General features: G+C 35.2%; 1 protein-coding gene across 4 annotated transcripts in view; it reads right to left on the bottom strand.

Annotated features, from left to right (window-relative positions):
- OGA (O-GlcNAcase) overlaps positions 1-19038 on the bottom strand; it is a 29187-nt gene that overhangs the window by 2575 nt on the left and 7574 nt on the right. For all 4 annotated transcript variants that reach the window (XM_074233857.1, XM_074233856.1, XM_074233854.1 and 1 more), the window contains exons 5-15: positions 16017-16188; positions 14658-14756; positions 13546-13830; positions 10615-10773; positions 9284-9894; positions 8655-8829; positions 5148-5233; positions 4030-4134; positions 3026-3111; positions 2360-2552; positions 1276-1435 (exon numbers count right to left, since the gene is read on the bottom strand). In XM_074233857.1, coding sequence (XP_074089958.1) covers positions 1276-1435; positions 2360-2552; positions 3026-3111; positions 4030-4134; positions 5148-5233; positions 8655-8829; positions 9284-9894; positions 10615-10773; positions 13546-13830; positions 14658-14756; positions 16017-16188 — 2131 coding nt within the window. The remainder of the gene's footprint in view (positions 1-1275; positions 1436-2359; positions 2553-3025; positions 3112-4029; positions 4135-5147; positions 5234-8654; positions 8830-9283; positions 9895-10614; positions 10774-13545; positions 13831-14657; positions 14757-16016; positions 16189-19038) is intronic.

The following is a 19038-nucleotide window of genomic DNA, read 5'->3' as shown; positions in this document are numbered from 1 at the left end:
ACTCATACTCTATATTCAGTGCATCTTTATCACAGGGCAATATCTGTATTCTCTTTTCAATGAGATGATAGATATAATTTGTAAATCAACACACTATTATAAATGCTAGTTATTAAGATGGATCAAAGGCAGGATGTTTGTTATATTGTTTCTCCCTCATCCTGAAAATCTTTTAGAGACAAAAACAAAGAGGAGGTAAAGGTGAAAAATACTCAGCAAAGCCTTATTCCAGAAAGGAACATGGTGCCCCAAGATTACCCATTTGTTTAGAACCTAGATGATGAATCTTATATACTAAAAATGTCCCAGAGCTATTTAGAAATAGAAGGTGCATCTGTCTTAAATAAATGTCATAGTCATGAGAGACCTTAAAAATTACCTAACCCTATGCCTTCATTTTGCAGATCAGGAAACTGAAACAAGAGACAGAAGCAGTATAGCAGAGTTAGAAACTAAAGGAGAGGGGAAGAAAAAGGTGTAAATATTAATACAGATATCTAACTATGTGCCAGGTACTGTGCTAAACACTTTTTTTTCTTTTTTAAAGATTTTTGCAAGGCAAATGGGGTTAAGTGGTTTGCCCAAGGCCACACAGCTAGGTAATTATTAAGTGTCTGAGACCGGATTTGAACCCTGGTACTCCTGACTCCAGGGCCGATGTTTTATCCACTGTGCCACCTAGCCGCCCCGCTAAACACTTTTCTATGAAAATTATCTCACTGGAGCTTCACAACAACCTTGATAAATAGATGCTATTTTTACAGATGAGGAAACTGAAGGGTATTAAGTGATTTGCCCAGAGTCACACAATTAGTTAAGAGTCTGAAATTGGAAATGATGCTGGGAATTCAACTGCAGGGTCCCACTCTCTATCCCTGCATTATCAGGGGTTCTGATAGACCCAGGTCCTCTGACTCCAAAGTAAACAGCTTTTTCATTGCATTATGGCTACAATAAAGAGTAACAAGCTAGGCACTCAACATTATTTTCAACCCTGAAATCCATCTTGGCTTTCCAATTTAGGAAAATGCTTAAAGGAGAAGTAGATTATTTTAAGATTCTAGGGTCCTTAATTATGCAATACTGTTTTTCCTGGATATTTCCATGGTCCTGGCCTTTATTACATCAGTTTAAAGAAAGTAACCTTAATGATAAATATATCAACAGTTTACAATTCAATTTCTTAGTCAATCAAATTTCCCAGCTTCCTATTTAGTTCAATGTTTATTTTATATCTCTCTCTGGCTCCTACTCACCAAAAGACCCATAACTCACCATTAGCTTTGAGAGAAGACAGTAAGCATGCCATCATGCTTTTGGCCACACTTGGATCAGTTACTTTTTTGTGAATGTCCATCTTTATCAGAGATGGGAAGTTGGCAAGAAAAGTTTCTGGCAATACTTCCTGCTCTTCATGGAAACTCAACATTATTTTCTAGAAATGAAGAATATAAAATCAATTGGTAGCCAAAGGCAGGGAAAAGGATTAGGAAAAAGGAAAAGAAATGACAGATAAAGACTTTTCCAGGTCTCGCCCTTGAATGTTTTGTTGTCATCACTATGTCACCTTATATAGTCACTGAAGTTTTTTATTAACTTATAATTCTAATTTATCACTTTTCTAAAAATTCAAAGAAAAAATTAGTTACTTTTGTAATAAATATGTTAAGCAACAGTTTCATTGTGAAAATTGCACATGAAGATACAAGCTGCCTACAAAAGCATAATGTTGCTCCTCAACTACAAACTGGTCAATTTGATTCTGAAGAATGCAAGAGAAAGTAGCTTAAAAACAATATTCTTTATTATATAAACAAAGAACAAAAAAGCTTTCTAAAGGACTGTGAGGGAATCTAACATTCAGAGAGATCTAAGTTCATTATGACACTATTAACCAAGTCCTCCAGCTCAGAATCTAGGAAAAAAGGAAAAAAGTGAAAAGTCATGAAATCTAGTTCATTAAAGCAAGCACTAGTTAAACTACTTATTAAAAAAAATATTAAGAGTGTCAAAAAGGAAATGATCTTCAACAAATATCCTCTATATACAGAGTGCTCTGCTAAGCACTGGGAAAAATCCAATGGCATCGTCTCTACATTTACGTAGTTTACAATCCAATGCTTCTCAACTGTATAAATTATAAATTCCCTACTGTATAAATTATACTATAGAAGGTTTTAATTTAAGTAGAGGTTATAATGGTGCTTCCAAGGTATCAAATGGTGACAGAAAAAGAGATTAGGAGAAAATACTAATAAACAAACAAACAAAAAAATTAGTCCTCCCAAGATAATACAGCAATTTGACTATGTCTGTTCTCCCCCATTTTTACTTCATTCTAAAAATAAACAATACTGACCTCAGCCTCAGAGAGCTCTTTATCACCATTTGGCTTAGTGTACTTTTCTTGCATAAAAGGAATCCAGGAAATTTTACATTTTTTAATGAAAGGGGTTACATCCACAGTGCCCAGGGCATAACCACAAATGCCATCTTCATCTTCTAGCACAAAACAGTAATCTAAACTGAGAGAAAGCAGGCCTCCCACTAACCTGTTTTAAAGGAAAGAATATTAATACAGTTTGCTTGCATGGTATTTACTTTAAATTTTAATCCTTACCTATACTAAACAGAATAGCCTAAAAAGCTACGAAAACAGCTGCTGGTAAGAGTAGACACTAAGTGCAATAAACTTTACAAAGCAGCATTTTAAACAACTCTTTAATTTGTATATTTAAATGAAGGTCAACCAAAATGTCAGCAGGAACAATGATTTTTTCTTCTTTCTTTTTTAATTACTTTGGGTCCAAATTCAGTCTCTACCATTTGTTACTTACTGAGGAACTTTTTAAAAGCCTAACCCTCAAAGAGAGTAGTATTCTGGTAATGAAGAAAACATTAATTTGCTTAATACTAACTTCACAAATTCAGTTCCCTACATATCTAATCTACTGACCACCTCTCAACTACTAACAACAAGAAAGATTTCTTAATGACCATATCCAGGTTTTTAGAGGGTACATACTTGTCTCCAATAAGGTCTGGCTGACTTTGAAAAGGTAAACCAACTCCATCGTCATACATTTCTCTGCAAATCTTGTACACAGATGCCTAAAAATACAATGCAGTATGATGATGGATCATAAAAGATGGCAAAAGAATCTGAGTAGTGTCAGTTAGCAAAGTTTCAGAATGGACCTACTAATTAAGAGGGGGGTAAGCTGATTAGTTCCACCTGATAATAAGCTACAAAGTCTGGCTGATTAATAAGAGTTAGCTGAAAACTGAGGCACAGGTAAAATTATTGGAAAACCTTAAACTTTTTATGAATACTGATAGAATTCATTGATTAAATAGTTACAACAAAACCTCAAGGAGTTCAAAAAAGCTATTAAGACTCAAGTTTTCCATCTGCTAATAATAGTAAAGTTATTTTATGTATGAATAGTAATTTTGTCGAAAGATATATTTTCAATGACACTAAATGAAAAAGGAATGATATCTTGGCAGCTGGCATCTAACAATCAAGTGAACATTAGTAACTAATATGCAAGAGGAATACCAATTCTTCAGGAGCTACCCATCCTTGTTCCTTATGAATCCCCAGCTCTGCATTCTTAACTTTTTTTTTTTTTTTTTTTTAGGTTTTGGCAAGGCAAATGGGGTTAAGTGGCTTGCCCAAGGCCACACAGCTAGGTAATTAAGTGTCTGAGACCAGATTTGAACCCAGGTACTCCTGACTCCAGGGCTGATGCTTTATCCACTGCGCCACCTAGCTGCCCTGCATTCTTAACTTTTTCAAGAAAGGGTAAGTATCAGAACTCCTAGGTTCTACCTTTTTAAAATCTTCTAAACAGAGACTTAGTTTACTGCTCAGTTATCTCACTTTCCTTCTATCCAATTCCTAAAAGCAAGATGTTGCAGAGGTCCTTTATCTTTACAGAATAACCCAAATATATAAATATTGGAATGAAAAAAGATATACATGTGCGCCATCACAGGCCACAAGTAAATATAAATAACCATTACCTCATCTTTAGGAAAATATGGTCTGATAGTATAAACTTTGGAGGTAGGAGTCAGTGGAGGTGGTTGAAAAAAGAGGTCATTTGCCCCATCAATTGGCAACAATCGCTGCGGAAAGAAAAGGAAGAGAATCATCATTACTGAGAATTAGTTCAATGTTTCATGCGTGTGCACTGCAGATTACCAAATAAACATTAACTGGCTACTGCAGGCAGGCCTAAAGAAGAGGGGTTTGATATGCTTTACTAATGCAAATACCACTTTGCAGGGGGCTGGGGCAAGGATGAGATATTTCTGAATAGAAATTATTCAATCTGACTATTATACAACTTTAGTGGCTTACTGATGGGCTTAAAAGGATGTGGTAAAGTCTATTCCAATTTTATATATATATGTACATATATATATATTTTACCAATCTTATCTAGACCATCTCTGTACTAAAAGATGGCAGAACAGATAATGTCAGGAGGAGAGGTTTGGTCTGAAGAGGGTTAACTGTCCAGAGGAGACACTTTATCCCCAAAGCAATGCGCTTCAGTTTGCTGTGCGCAGCAGAGCACCTGTTGGGGGGAAAAAGTAGAGCACCTGAAAAATCCATGAACAAATTCAACTACTAAATAAGAAACTCCATCTATACTTGATTTTTTTTTACTTAATTCTTTCATCAATAGAAACCTTTACAACAAACCAAGTTATTTTTTTTCTTCTTTCTTTTTTAATTACTTTGGGTCCAAATTCAGTCTCTACCATTTGTTCGCATATTTATGCTCGTTTTTGTTCATATTTTTGCTCATGGAATTTCCACTGGCAGACAAGCATGCGCGCATTGTACATTGCGGGCGCAGATTAAAATGCTGTGCGACCTGCAAAGAAACAATGTGAAATGTACACCTAAAGCCGCTGCGCTTCGCAGGCGCGGGGGGGAATTGGCAGCATCTCCTTGAGAAATTACTGTGAAAAGGGGAGGAAAATTTGATTTAAAACCAGCTCTATAACTAAATTGGATTTTGGACTAGAAAGCCTTCGGCAGACCAATCCTTCCAGCCATCTGATGCGCAACAAAAGGTTTCTCATAAAACAAAGAAAATGTCAATTCAGTTGTGAATTCATATTGATACCTGGAACTCTCCTGCTAGACCACCTCTAAAGGCCCAGGGTTCTTGGTCTCCAATTAAGAACTGTGCTGAAGATTGACTACGACACCCTGTTGAAATCAGATCCAAGCGGAGAACGTTACGAGAAAGGGGATTTCCTGAGCGTCTCAAACGTCCAACAAACACATTCTTCGTGGAAAAACCTCTCTAACAATAATAATCCAGGATATCAAGGTCAGGGCTGTGATAATACTTTTTTTTTAAATCAACTTTCAAGATGCCAATATTGATGCCCACTCCCTCAAGTGTACAATGACGGCACCAACAATAAATTCTTTAGTAGTCAGATTCTATTCCTTCCACATATATAGGAAGAAAACAAACTGTCTGAGTATGTCAGGGAAAGCTTATGTTCTCTAAGAATAGCTGTAACAAATCATGCCATCCATCTTGTCTGGAAGTTGAAAACTACAAGTTGAAAACTGTTATCACAAATTTTACCCAGATGGATGGAGAAAGAAATTCTATTATCACAGCCCCAAGAAGGAATCGTACCTGTCTGAAGTCACATTTTATATTTTTAGAGAGGGAAAGGGAAGGGGCAGGGGAAAGAAAAAAGGGGGGTTAATCTTGTCAGAAAACTAAGTCAGCAGAAAAAATAAAGGAATAGCTCAATAAGTTAACACAGCCAAGAACAGTGAAGATATAAGGCACTTCAATTCTCAGGAAGACAGACCAAAATTCAGACTTGGTTAATTTGCCAGATGTTGAGATTTAATTCAAATGGGGCTTTCAATGCCCTAAAATGCCCTTTTTTCCCCCCAATAAAGTGCAACAGCACCTCATTTTTCAGGTTAACTACTAAAGCATTTGACATTGAACATTTAAAGCTGTCATTTAATCCATTTTATAAGGCTGTGAGGTTTAACAATGAAAGCCACAATTTAAAAGAGAAAAGACAGTTAAGTTTAAAGACTGAACTAGGAATAATTGCCTAGTCTTCTGACAAGATGAGCAGCGCAAAAAGTTCTTTTCCTTTTGAAGACAGCATTCTACCTCCTGTTTAAGTTAACAATCTCATAAGTATAAAATATAGTGTGCTAGTCAGACAGTCCCAAAGCAAACCAAGTTTTTGACAATAAAAAACCCATCAGAAGTTCAGGTTTATAGGTTGGTTTTTTTGGTAAGGTATTTTGGGGGGTTGGGGTTGGGGAATATTCCCCCTAAGCACAGGACAGAGTTCAAAAGACAAATCTGGAAAAATGGAAAAGGATTGAAATTCAGGCTTTGACTAGAACCTGCCCCAGTCCATAACAACATAATTTACACTTATCAAAAAGCTATTCCTCTCACTTTGTATAGATTAGCCAATAACTTGGATGATTTTTCTTAACTACCCCCCACTTTGAGACCACAACATAACTAGCACTTCAACTATGACAATAAAAAGCTGCATGAATGAAGAGCTGTATAAATAAAAACCATTGTTAATGCCTTAGTCGCTGCGCAAATGTGACTTCAGTTCATGCCTACTTGCATAGTAATCTACCTGAACTACCTCATAGTCAAAACCTTTCAATTTAAACTAATTAATCATGACGCGTGATGAACATCTGCCGCTGTCCATCCAAGAGCAGTAGAAACTTGTGCTGAGGATTCTCCCATCTGTACACAATGGGGAAGAAGATAATAGAAGTCGTTAGTAATCAAAAGTACTAGATAACCACATTCTTTTAAGGGACTGAATGCCAGCTGGACTGGAATGAAAAGGGGAGAAAAAAGGGTTCCAATCTATATCCCCATGCTCTGTTGAATACTACTCCACATATCTATTCTGGAGATACTCAATGAAATCTTATATTGTTATGAGAATTCTTCAATTAGCTTTGAAAATGACTGATATAATAAACTACCGGGGGGGGGGGGGGGAAGCCCACTAAGTAAAAGCTTCTTTGTTACTGGGGAGTAGATAATATTTATCTCCTTATTTCTTGGGCAAGTTATTTATATATGGAGCTAAACACGACTCAATCTCATTGCTTTAAGTGGAAGCAAGAGACATGATATTACATATTTCAAGGAGTCAAAAAGTTAAAATTTTAACTTATTCTTGCATTAAAGTTTCATTACAAATATATGAAAGAAATACTTTCAAAGTCAGTATCCAAAACATGAGATTTACAAGTCCTTAAGTGCATATTGCTTACAAAGGTTATTTCCCCAAGTGGGAGAGGTGGGGAAAAAATTGCATACTGAAAAACAAAATAAAATAAAAACCACCTTAAATTTAATAGTCCTTGTGGTGTCCTGTGAAACTAAAGTTTATATTCCAACAAGAATTTATCTTCCCTTGGTGGTAACCTGGAAGGAAAAGTGATCTATTTATCACTTAAACAAGAAACAAAGTTCTGAAGTCCTTTCTTTGAAAAGACAACACAGGACTGTTTTTTAAGAACAAGACCTAAATATCATCCCCAAACTGCATTTCCATACAGTAATCCAAAAAAGGATTTTTTTTTACATATTCAAGATTGGAAATACTAATTTTTGACACAAATAGCTTCCTTAAGAATTTTTCTTAAAAATTTAAAAAAGATTTAAGGGCTAATCAGCATTTAGGTAGAAAACCAAAAATGCCTTTATTACTAATTCCTGATATTATTGGCATTAGTGTTTTAGACATTTCTGTAACCCTTTGAGACATTTGTGACAGCTATGAAAACTATGACATAAATCAGTCGGCCTTGCTGCCTGCTGTGTGTCATAAGCAAGTATACAACATATTCCTTAGAACTGGATTAAAACCTGGAAAAATAAAGTCATGTCCCTAAAGTAATCTGGGCCATGCTGGTGCTTTCTACCAAGTTGGAGGCTCCTAAAATTTAATTTAAAAAAAAAAAAAAAGACGCACACAAATCTTCAGCGTCATTCTAATAGAACAGATATTAATATCTCAGGCACTATCCTTTCCACCCCTTGTTAAAACTACTTAGTTGGAGGGAGGAAGAAAATCTAATACAATGCACCAGAATAGCCTTGTCCTCAAGCTCGCATGCGCACAGGGCTGGGAGGATCAGCTTCCTCTTGGCCAGGCCCTTTGGTCATTTCAGCAATGGTTCTGTCAAAACACAGCAATTATATTATCAAGACACAGCAAGCAGCAGAGAGCTGATAGAGAGTCATATTTCATAGTGTCTCAATTCCCAATCAGCAGAAGGCTGTTGAGAGGTGCACAGAATTCCGTCCAGGATGCATTCAGTCAGAACAAGTAAAGTCAGTACTTTCTAATATTTTAAAAATCTATTTATGCTGAATTAGCCCAAGGGGAAAAATTCTATCAGCTTATTGCGATTAATCATGACTTGCAATTGAAGTCTATAATTATACCTACATTTAGAATAAACATAGGCAAAGCATTTGAAGAAAATAAAACATACATCCAATTCTTTAGAGATTTTTCCCCTATGGACTAATCATGTCTTTTCAAACACACTATATACTCTGGGAAAAGATTATTCCTGGTACACCTACCTAACCATTGCACAAAAGACTTCACCATAGACATTATACTCTTGATATCCCAAACATAGGAGTACATGTCATAAAGGATTGTCCTGTTGGCACAATTGGAAAGCCGCGTGAACATCCCCATCACCAGTGTGCACATCTCTTCAAACTTGGCTGCTCGAGACCTCCATTCTTCAATCTGTTGAGTATCAAAAAGAGAAAAATTCAAACTAATGTGAAAATAACTGTTAAATACAGAAAACAAAAAATTTCATTGGAAACACTAATAATGATACTAAACTTGTTTTCAAGCAGTGGGGGAACCATAGTTTTAACAAGAAATGAAAACATAGTGCAGTGACTTTGTTACAATACATCTTCAGGTTCCCTTCATTCCTAAGAAGCTAGGAAGTTAAGTAAAGCAAAAGTCAGAATCAGGAGAGCAAACTTCTTGTTTTTGTTTTTTTGCTTTTGCAAGGCAGTGGGGTTAAGTGACTTAACCCTAAGGTCACACAGATAGGTAATTATTAAGTGTCTGAGGCCAGATTTGAACTCAGGTACTCTTGACTCTACTTTATCCACTGCCCCAAGAGCAAACTTCTTGGGGCAATTTTGGTCCAAGAATTAAAAGTAAACAAACAAGGTATATTCACCTTTTCAGAGTCTTTTCCTTTGCAATTAACACTGACAACACTGCTGTTTGCTCGAAGCCACTGGAATTCTCTTAACATCTGTGCCCCTTTGGGACCATGCTCATACGGTAGATAGAAAAGATCAGCAAGTAACTGTAAATCCTCCAAAGTCACCGGTTCTGCTGTATACAAAGGTTTCTCATTTGGACCTGGTACAAATTGTTCCTTGTTTGTTTGCTCATCAGTCTGCATTGGGGCAACATCACTAATGCAATCTTCCTGCATTGACATCTCTGGGGACTTTGATTCAGTTATGCTTTCTTTATCAGTGTCCATTGGTTTCAACTCTTCTGACATTTTAGCTTCAACAATTTCACTAAGTATCTGATTATCATTCTTGTCTGTTTCCTCTTGTTTCTCTACCACCATATCCATGGGTTCTTCATCAAGCTGTTTCTTTTCTTCATCCTTGACAAGGGGTGGAGGCTCAGTATTCAGAGTTGTTCCCTGGCTCATGATGGGCTCCTGGTAAACAGTTGTCACTACTGTGGTGGCACTCAGAGAGGGTGTTGCCACCAAGGGAGCCCCATCAACTACACTTGCTTTTGCTCCACTGTGTGCCACTTGTCTACCTGAAAAAATTAGACATTTAACCTGTAAAAACTATCAAGAAATTGGGAATCTCCTTTTCTCGGCAAGTACAGATCTAGAGAAATCTATTTTCTTATCTTTATATCTCCAATGATAGAATCAAGTAATAATATAATTAAAGCAATTAATATATCTAAAACCAAATCACTTCCATTTCTCTTCTACCTTGTTCTCCAAAGACTTAAATATTTCCAGGGTCACATAGCTAGTACCAATTCTTCATATTAGCCTCTTCATGAGTCTTAACATTTTATTGTACAAAATTGTAAAATCTGAACTATTCTATCCAAATGAACCTTTGGTGACTTTTCTTAAATAACAGTAATGTGATACCTCTTTAAAAAATTCATTTTCATCAGCTTTCTATTTCAAAACCAAACTGGATTGCTCATCATTTATTTTACTCATATTTTAGATTTGTTTTTTTCATGCAACAGTTTTATTTTCAGGTTCTCATGGACTTATAATAACAAAGGAGAGTTTACAATTAATTATAAGGGGGAAAAAACAATCACCATAATCTTAACACTTAAGTTTCCTACCTCCAAATTTTCACTTTTCTAATGACCCATATAATCCTTGGACTAAGTAAAATGCTAACCATGGTCATTAAAAATTATTTGCTGTACTTTTGGTTCAATTACCTTTTCCATCACTTTTCTGTTCCCTGCCCTACCTTGACATAGCACCACCATACTTACTGCTATATTGATGAGGTACACCAAACTCCTGCAGCCATTCTGTTAAAGCCAACTTTAAGGCCATCTGAGGACTATACAGTACATCTGTTTCAATATCTTCATCACTGCCTTCATTTTCTAATTTAATCTGAATAGAGACTGTACTGTCTTCACTGTCAGCTGCAACAAAAACAAAATGACAAGAAATATTTTGATTGTGAAAATATCAACTGCTACATTAGAAGCTCTTTAGACTAGGAAATCACAACTATCTATAGCCAGACAGTACAGGCACAGACTTCTAACATATATTTCTAACACTATTTGTAGGCAAAAAAAAAAAAGACCTCTCCAATTTCCCATGTGAACTATAGCATGTTAAATAAATTAATTAAAATTAAATACCATAAGTCTTGAAATCTCTAAAACTTGAATTTAAAAAATATTTATTAAAGTTTTATAAAGTTAAGGTGAAATGGGATCAGGGAACATAGGTTAAAAAAAGGACACATAGTCCCTACCCGTATGGAATTCACTCTCTAGCAAGGATAGTGACAACTTCACGGATTAGATACAAGGATAGGTAAACTACAACAAAAGAGTGAAAAAAAGTCTTAGAATAATAAAAGTTGTATGAATATAGGGAACAGGAGCACAGATTTATTTCTAGCTGGTGAGAATCAGGAAAGGCAGCTTTGTGGAAAAGGTGACAGTTGAGTTGATTGTAACAGACAAGCTAGGTGGCAACTGTGACAAGGGAACTGAGCCTGGAGTCAGACCCTGAGTTCAAACACCACCTTGGGTAGTACTGGTTATGTGACCCTGAGTAAGTCACTTTAGTTTCCTTATCTGTAAAATAATAACAGCAACCTATATTTAAGGGTTGTTGTAAGGATCAAATGAGGTAACGTTTACAAAGTGCTTAGCACAGGGTCTGGAACATAGGTGCTATGTAAATACTTATTCCATTCCCCTAGTAGTATGATATGAAACACTTTGGGTACAAGTAATGGTAGAATAAAAGTTCTACATGTTTGGCTAATAGTAGACTAGTTTAATGGAGTGTAAGTTGCTAGGAATGAGAATTATAGATGAGACTAGACAGATCAGTTCAAATCATGAAAGACCAACTTAAACAGTTTGGATTTCAGTCTGGACAATGAGCAACAATTTTTCTTTTTGCAAGGCAATGGGGTTAAGTGACTTGCCCAAGGCCACACAGCTAGGTAATTCTTAAGTGTCTTGAGTCTGGATTTGAACTCGGGTACTCCCGACTCCAGGGCTGGTGCTCTATCCACTGGCGCCACCTAGCCACCCTGCAACAATTGTTTTTAAACAGACTGACACCGTGCTTCCGTTTTAGGAAGTTGGTAAAAGACACTGTTGGAGTAAAGAACACCAATTATAGAAGGCTACAGCTAGAAAAGAGAAAATCAGTGCTTAAGCAAGGTAGTGGGAGTGAAACAGGGGTAAACAGTAACTTGTCCCTTTGGACTCTGGAGAGCATTAAGGATTATATTCCACTTCAGCATGAATTTATATGACTCAGAAAAACTGAATATATTCTTACTTCATGAAAGACCTAGATAATTTGGACCCATAAGAAATTAAAATGGCCATGAAAGACAACTTACATGAACTGATGCTAAGTGACATAAACAGAACTAGGAGAACATTGTACACCTTAATAGCAACACATATGATGATAAACTATGATAGACTTAGTTCCTCTCAGCAACACAGAGATCAAAAACAATTCTAAAAGCTCTGCAATGGAAAATGCCTCCACAACCAAAGAAAGAACTATGGAATCTGAATGTAAATTAAAACATACTATTTTGCCTCTTTAAATTTGTTTTTTTTTTTGCTTTTCCTTTTTGTAGTTTTCCCATTTGTCTGATTTTTCCTTCTTTCACAGCATGACTAACAAGGAAATATGTACAACATGATTGTACATGTAGAACCTATATCAGATTACTTGCAATTCTAGGGTGGGGAGAAATATTCTACAAAAATGAAATATAGCTGGAAAAATAATTTTTAAAAAATTTCTGGCATAAAAGTGGAAAAGTTAATGTGTCCATATTATATGCTAAATAAGATCAACATTTGTAGTGAGCACAATGCCTAGAAACGTAACAGAAACTTAATAAATGCTTATTCCTTCTTCCACAGGAGATTGCAAATTACCTTGCTTATAAGAAATTATGAATACCAATGATCTTTAAAAATAAAAAAAACTCCAAAGGACTCTGATGATCCTGGTTAGCATCTGAATCTGTGAACACATTACAAGACCAGTTCTGTTTAGTTATTTGTTAGGGTTTTTTCCCCCTATAATCATACATGTCCTTGAATATAAACAAATTTTAAAGAAAGGGGAGCATGAGCAGATGAGAGCTATTTCAGACAATACAACTGGTTGAACTTGGAATACAAATTAGGTATGTAAGAGAAAAGAGTTATGGATGATTTAGATTTTCAACCTGGATGACCAGAACAATAATTTTTCCAATAATGAAAGAGAAATAATGAAATGTGAGGGCAGAGGTAGGAATACTTTAGTTTCAGACACACTTTTGAGATGAAATTTTGTTTTTTTTTTTCCCCTTAAAAACCCAGTCTGAAATAAAGAGCATATTTTACAAACAAAAGAGTTATTTTGGTTTCAAATCAAACTTTCAATTTCTGGAGGAGACATCCATGCCAAAATAATTGCAGTATCACAATGTTGGCGCAAACTGAGGTTTAAAGACAAATGTCTTAACTACGTAAGGTAAGAACTCCTTCAGTCTGGAGGATTTGCTTGCTTAGCTCAAATAAACAGTGTATAACAAATCAACCAAATACCCTCAAAAGATACCTAAGCTTTATCACCTCAGAAAACGACAGCAGATGTCATTTATTCTACTTAAGAATAGCCCCAGCTTTTCTCCCACAAAATTTACTTACTCATTACTACATCTTTCCTCACTCCATTCATATTTGATTTGTACCAGGTGGCCAGAGTATGAATGGCAACATAGTTAGCTTCAAATTCACAGTTTGGATTAGTCAGGACTCCTTTTAGTCGTGGGATGAGCTCTGTTGATCGCCCTTTGTATGGGCCAAGAAATAGTCTCTTCTGGTCATAATCATTAGCATGAATGTTATCCCAAATAACTGGAGCTCTTTTAATAATCTTGGAAACCTCTTCAATGGACTCTACTGGAATATCTTTAGAAACAACTTTCGGACCTATAACCATAAGTAAGGCTTGTTAGGGTATTTTATCTGTGCTTATTTAAATATATGAAAGAATAATAAGTTTAATCTACAACAAAGACTTTCTAGATGGCTCAAAACCATTTTAGTTTATCACAAGTTAATAGGAACTCAACTGACCTAAACCCCACATTTTTTGAGGGAAGTAGTAGAAATGGGAAGAATGTGTCTCAGGAGAAACAAGTCAATTATTAGAAAACTCAAAGGATTTATTTTAAGACTTAATATCTTGTGTTAAAAATCAATAAACACTTGTTCCAATCCAATTACCTAATATTTATTCCAATGTCAATTAATTACACACACACACACACACACACACACAAACACACACACGGTGTTATAATTGATATTCAGAATAACCAAGAGGCATTGTAAGAGCCCCAAAGAATGAAATAATGTGAAAGTAGTTTATTAACAATAGAACAAGGTTTCCAGGGGGTGCAATAGAAAGATAAGGAAGTAATGGGATAGGATTGCCATGGATGGATATGAGGAAACAGTCTTCACAGATTCTCAAATGACCAATGCAACCAATTCAGAATCACAGGCATTCTACATGGAACCACTCCGGTTGTCATGTGTTTTCACAGTAGTAAAGCCAGGTGCTGTTATTGATTACTGATAAAATGACCTTCATTTTATTGTGATATTAGAAAAAACGTAACACATTTTGGAAATTTTTCAGCAGCAAAATCAAAGAATTTTCTGATTCCAGAAAACTCAATTAATTGGATAACTGCCTATCCTAAATCTCATCAAAATTTTTATTTTATATAACTTTGAAAAAATAGACTTACCAGTCCACAATACATCAATACCAGGTAACAGTTTTTCACCCACAGTTCTTAGATAAGGAGACTGAGAAACATTTGGATAGCAAAAAGTTCCACAGTATTCTGAGTAAATGAAGTTCAAAAGTAATGATTAGTGGGGGGAAAAAAGTTTTTTAAAAGTAACAATCTTGTGCTGAAATAAACTATATTCTATTTTTATTAGTCTGATAAATATAATTTGTACAAAATAGTGGATTATTCTTAAAAGTATTGAAATCAGGTAGCTAGGTGGAGTAGTACATAGAGAACCCACCCTGCAGTCAGGAGGACCTGAGTTCAAATCCCACCTCAGACAATAACTGCCTAGCTGTGTAACCTAGGGCAAGTCACTCTTAATCCCACTGCCTTAAATTAAAAAAAAGATTATAAAAGTATTGAAATCTCCCAAGATTTTCACTTATCAATTAAATTCTAATAACTGTTTTCACACTATTCCAGAACTCCTCCTATTATCTAAGAGGAGTTACTAGAAACTGCAAAATGAGAAAAGGGACAATATTCGACCTTTGCTTTGAACTGCCCACATCTCAATTTCAGTCTCAGGGACAGTGAAAATTAAATGTTATCTCGGAGATAATGCAAGTATATATCCAACAAAGCTTAATGCTTCTAAATGTAATTCAAGTTTATATGTTTTAAGTGATTCTTAATACTATCTTATTAATGTATGGAAAAGTCATGCTGCCTTTGATCATTAAATGTAAATAAAATTCCTGTCTGATTCTATGTTGTAGGAATGATAACTCAAAAAAAATTAATCTGATTCAAGATTCAAATCATTTATATAGTTTAATCAGTTCCCCCCAAAAAGACAAAATTTATAGTTGAGTTTAGGGGTCAACTGAATTAGCCTTTTACTAATTGAGAAAAGTGCTTTCTCCTCAAGTCACAATATTAAAAGTAGGGAAAAATATGAGGGGAAAAAAAAGTACAGATATAAATGGGGCAAAGAAGGCAACAAATAGATGGAAATGGAAAAGTAGTGTTAAAAACTACTTAGTTTGAGTTTTCCATCTCAGTATTACACACATCTTTTACAATTTTAAACATAACCAAATAAGAACCTTTCCTTATATGAAGAACAAAAAGAGAACTGAAAATGAAATGGTGATTCTCACCCATCCTTCCAATATTTTGGGGGGTATTTTTAAAGTGATAAAGTCTGTAGCTAACTTAACTGTCATTTAAAGCAATACAATTTCCTCCAACTTTTATAATTTTAGTCTTTAAATATTATTTTGGGAAAGTTTGGTTCTTCCCTCCCAGCCAGTTATGTGTACATCAAAGATGACAAATTCTAAAGGGTATTAATGCTTTTTTTACCTGTGGGGCAGAAAAGAAAGGTTTCTGGTTCTCCTAAATATTGATAAATTTCATTTGTTATAGACACCTGGGCATGAGCAAAGGAACTGAACACTTCTTTATCTGCTGCACACATGTTGTGATCAATATCATCAAAAAGCAAGGCAAAAGATCTGCAACCAAATTGGGAAACCTGGAAGAAAACATTAAGATTCTTAAAATAACAAAAACTAACATACTTAGATTATGATATCAATCCTATTAAGATATTATTAGAACCTGACTAAGATATCATTGAACCTTTAACTTCTCATAGATTTATTTTCATTTTTTTTTTGTTGAACATATTTTTACTGATTTCTAAAGTCAATAAAAATATTTTAATTCAATTCACCAGTTTTTAAGAACCTACTATTTGCAAATTGAGGCCATTGGATTGAGGTCATTGTCTTATCTTCATTTCAATACCTTCAATATCAACTTTTTTATTCTTTCCTTTTTTTCCTCAGTCTGACAAAAAAAAATGATCCTTCTTGCCAAAGTCAACTTCTCTAAACATGCCTTTGATCCCAAATTTCAGCAGACTGAATCTTCATTCTCTCTACATATACTGGAGTTCCTTTCTCTAATGCCTTAAAATATATCCTAATCTCCTGTTTTCCCCTTAAATAATTTAACTTGATCTTATCACTCCCTCCAGCTATTGTCCACTTTCTCTCCTTCTCAGTCAAAATCCTTGAAAAAAAAAATCTCTTTCCTCATTGTCTCCATTTCTCAATCCTTTTCTATCTGGCTTCTAAACTCCCTACTGAACTGAATCTACCTTCATCAGATCATTGGTAACCAATGATCTCTTCTTAAATGTCCTATCTGATGCCCTATCCTAATTCTCATTCCTTCTCAGTCTCACAATTTAACGTATATACCTTCTACATATAAAATCAGCAAAAAAGACCTCTGAATTCACAGTATACTACTCACAAAGGATATTCAATTTAACATTAACTGGAAGGAAAGGGAAGAAAATGACCCTGAAGCATAATGAAGCCCTTGCTTGTCTCATGACTCAGGACAGAATACAGAAGAAGTAGGAGGAATTTTTTTTATCTTTTCAACTATACCTTTTTACAATTTATTTATTTATTTAAGGCATTGAGGTTAAGTGACTTGCCCAAGGTCACACAGCTAGGTATCTGAGGTGGCATTTGAACTCAGATCCTCCTGACTCCAGGGCCAGTGTGCTATTCACTCACCACTTAGCTACCCCCAGCTATACCTTTTACCCCAGGTTTATTCACCTTATCTGCTTCAACTGTAAAAGAAAAAGTGAGCAGCTTGGGAAGGCAAAGTTTCCAGAGAAGGGACTATAAGACAGAAGCATGCTCGGAAAAGCTTAAGACTATTCCCTTCCCCTGCCTGGCCTCACCCAAAGTGCCCGTTTCACTTGATACTCTTTCCCCTAGTAGACTGTGCCTGGGAAGCAGTGTTAACCAAAAATGTTTTGGCATGAGAAATCATCCCCAGCCCTCTAGGGAAGCCTGGTCCAGAGATCCTGAAGGAACCTATTATAATTTCAATCCTGGTCCTCTTTAAGTTAGAAAGAGCAAACTTCTAGGTAAAGGTTTCTGGATATAGGGTAACAACTGTCATCCATAAAGCAGGTTATTCCTATCAGTTGCTGAGGTACAATTTCCCATACTCTAACTTGCCTCATTTTAAAAGCAAATCTCTTTCTGAAAGGCAATTGTAGGACTGTTTTCAAATCAAAAGCCCATATTTAAGAGAACATTATTAAATTAGCGGAGAGAGAGAGAGGGAAAGGTTCCACCAAAAAACTGCATGAATTAAATCTAAGAAAATTCTTTGAGGAAAAGTTGAAGGAAAAATATACTGGGTAGGAGGAACTTGTATGAATGTACTGACAGGAGTTGGAATACTGAGTTCTAGAAACTAATAATAATTTAATCTGGCTAAAGGGTAAATGGATAAATGGGAATAATACAAAATAAACTCAGATTGTTGGAGCCAACTGTAGGGGGGGCCTTATTTTATTTTTATCCTATAGGCCAGTTGTTTTCTAATATTTTGGTCTCAAGACCTCTTTACACTCTTAAAATGTTAAAGAATTTTAGTTTATGTAGGTTATATCTAATGACATTATCCATATTAGAAATTAGAACCAATAAAATTTTAAATATTTCTTTATTCAATAAGCCCATTATACTACAAATAACTGACTGCAAAAGGCAATCCTTAGACTCTTCTCTAACAAATTAATATTCACATTACATAGATGCTGTTCCACCTTTGAATCTCTTTAAGTGTTAACCTCCACAAATTCCCTTCTCTTTGTTTAGCACCTTGCCTCATGATAAGTGAGAAAACCAGAAATCACTCTTGGACACTAAGGTATTTGGCTGATACAAAGTAGGTGCTTACTAAATGTTTGTTAATTTTTTATAAGTAGGTGAAGAAAAGCCTAATTCAGATATGAAGTTGGAATAAGGAGGTGCATGTTAATACACAAATAACATTTTAATATTATTGTAAACTGTTTTGACCTCCTGGACTCAATGAAAGGGTCTTATGAAGCACCACTAGGTTTGTATAAAGCAAACTTAGTAATGTTGTATGTAATGAGGCTATTTTGACCAATCTTCAAACTCTTTCTATCTACTGACTCAGTTCTGTTCCATAAACATGCCCCAATTCCCCTATCCTAAAAGGAAACCCAAATCAAACCAAAACAAAATAACTCTCACTAGACCCTCCTATAACCTCAATCTATTTATTAGCCAAACTAGTAAAAAAGTTCTTACTGCTTTTACTTGTTCTTCTAATCCTTTGCAATCTTGATCCCAACCTCGCTCAAATGAAACTGTTCTTCCTAAAATTACCAATTATTTCTTCAATGCCAGATTCAATGGCTTCTTTGCCATCTAATTTCTGCTTCTACACGTACCATCTTCCATTGCCTACACAAAGTTATTTCCAAAAATTACTTTTATTTTGTATGTACTTATTTATGGAAACATCTCTCTTC

Source organism: Macrotis lagotis, chromosome 4, assembly GCF_037893015.1.
Source record: "Macrotis lagotis isolate mMagLag1 chromosome 4, bilby.v1.9.chrom.fasta, whole genome shotgun sequence".
Classification (NCBI taxonomy): Eukaryota; Metazoa; Chordata; class Mammalia; order Peramelemorphia; family Peramelidae; genus Macrotis; species Macrotis lagotis.
Note: the sequence above shows the minus strand (reverse complement) of the source record. Positions and strands in the feature narration are given on the sequence as shown.